The sequence below is a fragment of the Corylus avellana genome, chromosome ca10 (assembly GCF_901000735.1).
Source record: "Corylus avellana chromosome ca10, CavTom2PMs-1.0".
Lineage (NCBI taxonomy): Eukaryota > Viridiplantae > Streptophyta > Magnoliopsida > Fagales > Betulaceae > Corylus > Corylus avellana.
Window position 1 is genome coordinate 10530571 of NC_081550.1, and position 9598 is coordinate 10540168.

The window sequence follows — 9598 nt, forward strand, 5'->3', positions numbered from 1 at the left end:
TTTTTAAAAAAATTATTTTTTAATAAAAAAATAATGGCATTTTAAGAATTTCATACCCTTCTGTTAGGATTTAACAAAAAATCTTAATGAAAAAAATAACTGAAATAAAACGAAAATTCAATACACTAAAGTGAAAGACTTTAAAAATTTGAGGATGCTTGCGAAAGACACGCAATTCATGGGAAAAGTATAGTCTCTCCATTTTAAAAATCTTGACAAAATTTTTTTTTTAAAAAAAAAATAGGAAGTTTAAATTTTTCCTATATGTTAATTGTATAGGGCGTCAGTAATCAAGGCTTTTTGTCTAAGTATCAGACTATCAGTCACCCTTTTGTCTCTTAGTTTCTCCCGTCAAACAGTAAAAGTGTCGTCAAATCATCACGTGGGTCGTCATTGTCACCCAACCCTTACCCAACTCAAACCAACCCTCTCGGTTTTGTATCGAGACTAGTTGTAATTATTTTACTTTAACGTGATTAAAATAATATTTATTTGTCATGAGATGTATAAGAAGTGCCTAGAGAATGAAAATTATAGGCGCTTCCTCAAGTTCAAAGGTAGAACTAGATGGAGGCTTGGGTCTTCATGTTTTCCCAAACTTTTTAAAACATGCCCTTAAATTTAAAAGAAAATTAGAATATACCCTCCCAATTTTTTTTTAATTTTTACTTTTATCCCCCTAAAATATAAATGATTAAATGCTAGTTCTGCCCATGCTCAAATATGAGTCAAGGGTGGAACTACCCTGAGCCAAAGGGGTGGTCCCTCCCAAAAAAAAATTAAAAAAATTAAAAATTAGCTTTTGCTCCCTAATTTTTTTTTTCTTTTTTCTTTTTTTAATTTTGCCCCCCAAACTAAATATTATAGTTTTGCCCCAGAGTCTAACTGAACCATAAACTAACTCATCCCCACTATAGTATCAATAAAAATTCAAGGCAATTATTAAGCATTTGTACGGATTTTTTATTGCAAAATTCAACCTCACACCCTGAATCCTGATAATGTCCAAACCACTTTTACAAACCTGCTTCATATAAAAAGAACACCCAAAAACAAAAGCCCTCATTAGGAGGGAGAGAAGGTGGTGGATCCTTACTACTACAAATAGGAATAGAAAGAGGAGGGGAAACTGAGGGAATGTAGCCTAAGATAACTCTTGCTGCGGCCTTATATGCCACATGATAGGCGCAGAAATTTGCACTTCTGTGAACTTTCTAAGTCTCTCACAGAGAGGAGACAGGAAGAGTAGAAAAAGTGTTAGAAATTACATGCTCAATATGCCAATCTAAGACTATAGTAGGATGCTGTAAAGAAGAGACTACAATAAAAGAGTCTCCTTCTAAAATGAAATTCTCTAGCTTTAAAGAAACTGCCAAAGAAGTAGCCAGAAGGGCTGCTTGAGCTTCACCAAACGTGGGATCACATGGAGGCCTAACTTGTGAGAAAACCTTGACAATGTTGCCTTTGGAATTTCTGTAGACAGCTACTTGGACAAACAAAAGGTATCTGATGGTTGTGTCAAAATTTATCTGAAAACTGTCTGCTGAGGGAGGAGACCAAATTGTAATGTTGCAAAGAGGTCCTTTTGATATTTTCAGCAAGCTTGGAGGCATCAGGAATAACTCAATAACCCCATTATGTACAGCTTGATTTCTGACCTTGTGCATCCTTTGTTTGTCCTACTCCCCAACGAAAGCTCCTTCAAAAAATGGTCCATGCCATCACGCTTGCCAAAGACAAGGTAACCATAAATACAACATCTTACGTACGTGCATGTGGGGGCAGGGAAAGATATTTCCGAGGAATAAACATATCTACCTCAAAACATTGAATTAAGGTTACCCCTAAAACGGTGAGTTCAAATTTTTTTAAAAAAAACAGAGCATTGAATTAACTTTTTTTTTTAAAATATGTTTAAATTTTTAAACATTATATATATATATATATATATATATATATGATTTTTTTAATGAAAAGTTCACATACCCCTTCAAACTACCATCCAATTGACAATGTATCTCACAAATTTTTAATTACGAAAATGTCCCTCCTAATAACGAAAAGACCCTTAATAAAATAAAATAAGGGTATGAAAATTTAAAGAAAAAGAAATTAATTTTTTTTAATTTATTAAATTATTTTTGTCAAATTAAAAAAAAAAAATTATGGTCACTTGTCTTTTTACTGGTCTTAGGAGGGACATTGTCAATTGTTTGATAGTTTATAAGGGATATTGTTACAATTGAAAGTTTGAGGCATTGTCAATTGGGTGGTAGTTTGAGAAGGGCATGCAGACCTTTATTATTATTATTATTATTATAAGTGACACGTGTTATAGTATGATTGGTGCTGATGTAGCATATTAACGGATTTTGTCAATTTTTTAATGGTATGAACCTTTTTTTCGACATGTTACACAAAACAAATTTAATAGATCAACCATTAGATTTGTGAACTCATGTAGACCCCACACAAATTTAATATTTGATTCATTAATTCACTATGGAGATAGTTAAAAGATAGTCGAAAAATAATGAATTATATCATTTCTCTTTCTTTTTCTTGTTTTGTTTTCATACCTTAGGAAGTGATTAATCACTTTTTAAAATCTAAAAAGTTATTTGTCAAAACCGTAAAACGCATGGATAAAAAAAATGCATTTATCCCTTTCTTTTTTCAAATGTTACCATATGTTATGCAAAGCCTGAAATATATTTTTTGAGGACACAAAAATAATTAAAAGAAGAAACACACGTCCCTATGTGTGTTTCCATTTATTCTATCTAAAATCGTTTAAAATGATGATGTGACATTAATGTCATGTAATAATTTTTGTCATGTAATAATTTTTGTCATATCAATTTAAAAAATTATATATATATATATATATATATATATATATATATAAAGCAAAAATCTAAAAAATAAATAAATAAAGGTAATAGAGGTGACAGCCACTTCCTCTACTAGGGATGGCTTGTGCAACCACCCCGTTTGCTGAGGGTGGCCACATAGGCCAAGTCTAACCCCTAGAGGTGGGGGTGGCCGCACAAGCCGCTCCTGGATAGGGGCGTGGCCACTGAGCCACCCAACCTATTTGAGGTGGCTTAGGCAACCATTCTCATTTGTTGAAGGTGGTTAGATGGCCGCCCTCCATTGATAAGGGTGATTGTACGGGCAACCCCAACAAAGGTGTAGGGATGGCTCCGTTAGTCCTCATTTTTGTTCTTCTTTTGAAAATTTTAATTTTTTTAATAAAATAGAAAGTATTTTTTAAACTGACATAATAAAAGTGCAAACATAGCATTAACATGCCGCAGTTTTAAACAATTTATTTCAAAATCAATTCTTAAGGCTATTTACAACTCCCAATAACCCAATAAAAAATGCAGTGGTTCATTTTCATTTCTAATAACCCAACTCTTTCCATTTTCTTCAAATAAAATCACCCAAAAACTCTATAAAAAAAATTAAAAAAAAAAAAAAAAAAAATTAAAAAATTAAAAAATTAAAAAAAAAAATGGCCCTTATTAGTAAATCTCCAAATTCTCTTTAAATTCTATAATTCTCTCGTTTTCTCCAAGGGCTAAACGACATATATAAGAAGTTCAGAGAGGCAGGCATTAACAAAACGACAGATGTTGAGACACCGAAAGATAAAAACATAGGAAATGAGAACTTTTGATTGGGGTTTATTTTATATATATGCAAATGTATTCTAGTTCTGAATCTATGTTTATTTTAGCTTGCAACAAGAATAAAAAAGGTTGTCGATTGCTGATAAATGGATCCCATGTTTGCATATTGATCAGATTATGCACCAAGGGCGAAACTAGGATTTGCCGTGTATGGGGATGATTTTTTTTTTTTTTTTTTTGAGGAAATGGACCGATTTATATAAATATAAAATCACATAGATACATAAAATCTTTTTATATGTGTTTGTGCATGTTTATATAAACTAAAGCATATAAGTCTTACATTTTGTTGGGTCATGGATCGACCACATAAGGCCCAACATGCCTCTTGTCCTAGTCCAATGTACAACCCCGCTAAGACTAGGCCCAGGCCGAGACTTAGTCGGCACAGCCCAATGCATGGTCAGCCCACCAAGGGCATAACAATCTTTTACCGAGGGTAAATCGGTAAATCCACATATGAAGGAAACCCATAATCACTAGATGAACACGGGGATTCACCTAGCACCCAAACAAGCACCCACGTTCGACAGAACGTGGCCCAACTGTCAGCGCCAAACCGACACACGTTTACCCAAGTGTTACTCGGGCACCCACTTTTGATGTAAGCGAGGCCAAGCCACCTACAAACATACCCCACAATTTCATGATCATGGAGTATCCCACAACCCACGATCCACATTGCCAACATGGCACACGTGGATCCTCGGGAATGTGGGGCCGAGGATTACGGGGAGACAACTGCTACCTGATGCCTATAAAAGGGAGACCACAATTTTAAAAACTCAAACTCTCTCTCAAGCTCTCTTTGCTCAATTACTTTCTTCCTTCCAAATCATTTGAGAAAACCATGAATCCGAATGAGCCTTAAAATGCTACTATTACAGCCCCAAATCACAAACTGCCACATAAGCAAAAAAAAAAAAAAATCCACAAAAATATCATACACCCCACACACTATATTTGAGCTCATTTTAAGCTCAAAAAAGAAAGGTTGGTGGCTGGGTGGCGGGTCATGCCAGACCCGTGGGTCTGGCCATGAGTCACCTTCGCTGGCACTTCTCCGGTGCAAGAGTTACCTTTTTTCGGCCTTTAGGGTGATAAAACCCCTAAAGGGTTAACTTTCTACCTCTAGGTTTTAGTTTTTAATCCAAAAACAAGTTTTGAGGCATTAGAAATGGGTTTTGAGTCATTAAAATCAAGTTGTGAGGCATTAGAATCGGGTTGTGAGGTGGGTCACGATGGTTTCTAGCGGATCTTGAGGTGGGTCACGCCAGACCCACAGCGTCGTGGGCTCGGCAAGACCCACAGCGTGGGTCTAGCAAGACCCACGGACCCAAGGTTGGGTCTGGCAGTAGGGGTGCAAGGGTTTTTGGTTTTTGGTTTTTTTTTTTCCACTTTAATTTGCTGTTTTTGTTCTCACTTTAGTTTTTTGCAATTTTCTTGAAATGGTGATGTGTCAAATGGAGATTGGAGGCTACAAAACAGCCCTTTTACAAATAGTCCAGACCTAAGGGGCTCTCAAATCATTTACTGAATTAGGCATCGGAGCTATTCCCCATCGGCACACCCCGGCAGCTCATATCCTATTCTTTGTTGTTCTTTGTAGCCTAACAACTCCTCGGACATCGTGCCATGTCACTACTCTGGCGTCGTCTGTGGGAAACTTCAATTGTCATCAGTTCCTAATATTCAAAATCCAATATGGTGGCTACACGCTCGCAGCCCGAGCCACATGTTCAAGCTGGAGTTCCTGGAACGTTCAACGATCCCAATGCTCGGATCATATCATTGGAGGATTTCATGAGGCGCATGACCAAGTCCATGGATGCTATGAAGAAGGAAAAAGAAGACCTCGTTTCTCGACTCCCTCCTAGAGAGAACCGAGATGACCGAGAGCGTGAAGAGAGGTGTGAAATGAGATGTAGAGAGAAGCGACCTGTAGGTCTCGAGGATCACGAACGCTATGTTCATGGCAGCCATGACACGACGATTCAAGGAGGATCTCATCACAAGAGATCTCATCATGAAGAATCGCGTCATGAGAGATCTCGCCATGAAGAGTCTCGTTGTGAAAGATCTCACCACAGCCGATCTCACCACGATCGGCCTCATCACGAAGGACGTCATGAAACCAATGTTGATGCGGAAGTGGAAGATCTGAAGAAGTATGCTAAGATGGCTCAGAAAATAGCTAATGGAGAAGACGGATCGGTAGCCAAGAATCTGATGCATAACAAAAAGCTGCCTTACACTAATCAGTTAATGAGGTTTCCTCTTCCTGATAAATTTAAGGCACCCCATGTTGACAAATATGACGACTACGGAGATCCGACCGACCATATGCAGATTTTCGAGCTCACTTCATACCCTCGACGAGATTGCATGCCGAGCCTTCCCTTTGGCCTTGAAGGGAGTTGCCAAAGAATAGTTTGGAAGGCTGCCTCCCAAATCCATCGACAATATCGATACCCTCGGACGCCAGTTCTTGAGCCAATTCATGGCAATCCGAAAGAGGAAGAAGAATCCAGCCTACCTATTGTCCCTCGAGCAAGGAAAGAGTGAGTCTTTAAAGGACTACATGATCAAATTCAACCGAGAAAAGCTAAGTGTGGAGAGCGTGAAAGATGAGACGGTGCTCTCAATTTTGATGAATAGGATCGTAACCGAAGGGCCTCTGATGGCCGAGTTAGCTCGAAGACCAACACTAGTAACTCTTCAGTAATTTATGAACAAAGCCAAGGAGTTCGTCAACTAGGAAGAAACCATTGGGGCTCTGACGAAGTCCAAAGCCGACGATGGCCAAGTTGAGGCTAGTAGCAGTAAGATAGTACCGGAGAATTCCGGGAAGAAAAGGAAGGAGGAGAAAGGCCCTAAGAGTTCGGGGAAGAAGGTGGAACCACTGCGCTAGCAAAGACCAAAAGATGACTCCACTAAATACCAATGTCACCGAGATATTCATGGAGATCAGGAGGGATCCCAACTTCAAGTGGCCTACAAGGATGAGGACTCCTCCGCAAAGACACAACAACCAAAAGTTCTGCGAGTACCACAAGGATCACGGTCATTTGACCGAGGATTGCATATCTCTGGGCCATGAGATCGAGAACTTCATCAAAAACAGAAAGTTGGTGAGGTTTTTGGCTAGAGAAAAAGAAAGGGGTAGGAACCTTCAGGAGCACCAGCCTTTGTGGCTGGAGGCGAATCATGAAGGCCTCGATAGAGGACGGGATTAGAGAAGAAGAAATGACGAGCCGAGGAGAGATCGGGATGACCACCAGCATCCTTGGAATCAAGATGTGATCAGTGAAATTCATACGATTTCTAGAGGAATAGCAGGCAGAGGCAAGTCCAACTTTGTGAGGAAGGCTCACGCAAGTAAAGTGAACGTAGAAGAGGTTTTCCTCCTTAAAAGGCCATCTAAGGCCCAAAAGAAAGATTCGATGATTCTATCATTCTCGGAAGAAGATGCAAAGGGGGTATCCATGCCCCACAATGACGCATTGGTAGTAACAATGAAGGTGGCAAACCATGCCATCCACCGGATTTTGGTGGATACCGGAAACTCGACTGATATCCTGTATTGGCCAGTTTTCAAACATATGAGGATTGATTGGGAGAGGATCAAGCCATTTGGCTCACTGCTAGTTGGATTTGCAGGAGAGCAAGTCCAACCCTTGGGGCTCATCTCTCTTTCTGTTATAGCAGGAACAGTCTCCAAGCAATCAACAGTCATGGTGGATTTCCTCGTGGTCGACCGACCATCTGCCTACAACGCAATAATCAGTCGACTAACATTAAACAAGTTGATGGTTGCAACTTCAACTTACCACCTAAAGATGAAGTTCTTGACGGACGAAGGAGTGGGGAAAGGCAAAGGAGACCAGGTTGCAGCAAGGAAGTGTTACAACACTTCATTGAAAAAACCCTCGGGATCTGCGCCCCTAACAATAAGTAATGTGGGCAGCAGAAAAGAGGGTGAGCCAGCTGAGGCTCTAGTAGATGTCGTTGTAGAGGAAGACAAAGTTGTGAAGATCGGCTCATAACTAACCCCATAAGTCCAAGAAAGCCTTGTTAGTTTTCTTTTGGAGAATGTAAAAGTGTTCGCTTGGTTACATGAAGTCATGCTAGGGAACAGCCCTGAGGAGATTGTCCACCAATTGAATGTGGACCCAGTAATGAAACTGGTGAAGCCGAAGAGAAGTTTGCTCCTGAGCAAAACATGGCCATTGCCGAGGAGGTGGAGAAGTTGCTCAAAGTTCGTTTCATCTAGGAAGTCTACTATCCTGATTGGTTGGCCAATATTGTATTGATCAAGAAGTCCAATGGGAAGTGAAGGATGTGTGTAGATTTCACCGACCGCAACAAGGCATGCCTGAAGGACTTCTAGTACCGCGGATTGATGCATTGATGAATTCAACTGCTAGATATGGGCTACTCAGCTTCTTGGATGCATTTTCTGGTTACAACCACATTTACATGCATCCAGCTGACCGAGAGAAGACTGCCTTCATCACTGACCGAGGCTTGTATTGCTATAAAGTCATGCCATTCAGTCTGAAGAACGCAGGGGCCACCTACCAGAAGCTGGTGAACCAGATGTTCCAAGTAAAAAAAAAAAAATGGAAGTCTACGTCGATGACATGCTCGTCAAGAGTGTGTTACCACTAGACCACACCAATGATTTGTAAGAAATGTTCAAGACGTTGAGGCAATACAGGATGAAACTAAATCCTGCAAAGTGCACGTTTGGAGTATCTTCAGGGAAATTCCTCGGCTATATGGTGTCCAACCGAGGAATCAAAGCTAATCTAGAGAAGATCCATGCAGTCTTGAACATGCAATCCCCAAAGAACACGAAGCAGCTTCAGTAACTGACGGGAAGGATTACAGCGTTGAATAGGTTCATTTCTCGGTCAACCGACAAATGCCTCCCTTTCTTCAACATCTTGAGAAAGGCATTTGAGTGGTCCGAGGAGTATGAGCAAGACTTCAAGCAGTTGAAGAAGTACCTAGCTAGCCCACTTTTGTTGGGACGAACAATTCCTGGAGAAGCATTGTTTCTATACCTAGCCATATCCCCAACTGCGGTTAGTGCAGCTTTGATCCAAAAAGAAGAAGGCGTTCAGGAGCCAGTATACTTCATCAGCCGAGCATTGATAGGAGCCAAGGAAAGGTATGTGCAAATGGCAAAGCTCGCCTTCGCCTTGACCATTGCATCAAGGAAGCTTCGGCCATACTTCCAAGCTCATACAATCAAGGAATTAATAGAGTACCCACTAAAGAAAGTGTTGCGAAAGCTAGATCTGTCCAACAGATTAGCTAACTGGGCTATCGAACTCGGAGAGTTCGACATTGAGTTTGTCCTCCGGAACGCCATCAAGGTCCAAGCACTCACAGACTTTTTGGCAGAATTCACCAATCTACCAGAAACAGAGGAGTGGCCGAGGGACGACACATGGGTGATCTACGTGGATGGATCATCCACAAAAAAGAATGCTGGAGCCGGAATGGTGCTTATTACACCAGACGGAGAAGAGTTGCATAGTTCCTTGAGATTGGAGTTCAAGACTACCAACAAGGAGGCCGAGTATGAAGCAATCTTGGCGGGACTCAACTTAGCTCGGGAGATGGGAGCAAAATTCGTGAAAATTCGAAGCGACTCCCAAGTAATCGTCAGACAAATCTGAGGAGAGTTCGAGGCTAAAGGGGAAAAGATAAAGCTGTACTTGGCAAAAGTGCAAAACATGCAGAATTTTTTCAAAAAATTATGTATCATCAAAATCCCAAGGGAAGAGAATGAATGGGCAGATCATTTGGCTCGGATGGGTTCAGCAACTAAAGACAGTGTGGAAGAGACCGAGGAACCAATCCAAATTCTACTACAGCCTGCTATAGCC

General features: G+C 40.2%; 1 protein-coding gene across 1 annotated transcript; it reads left to right on the forward strand.

Moving 5' to 3' along the window:
• Positions 1-6622: 6622 nt before the first annotated feature.
• LOC132162917 (uncharacterized) lies at positions 6623-7744 on the forward strand. The gene is made up of 2 exons (XM_059573128.1): positions 6623-6834; positions 7027-7744. Exons 1-2 carry the CDS (start codon positions 6623-6625, stop codon positions 7742-7744), a joined length of 930 nt encoding a protein of 309 aa, XP_059429111.1.
• Positions 7745-9598: the final 1854 nt, after the last annotated feature.

What these genes read in the sequence shown, in the direction of transcription:
- LOC132162917 (XM_059573128.1), top strand. Translation starts at nt 6,623, where the DNA reads ATGACTCCACTAAATACCAATGTCACCGAGATATTCATGGAGATCAGG. An exon ending in AAAAACAGAAAGTTGGTGAG is followed by an intron (nt 6,835 to 7,026) that starts GTTTTTGGCTAG and finishes TACGATTTCTAG; the next exon opens with AGGAATAGCAGGCAGAGGCA.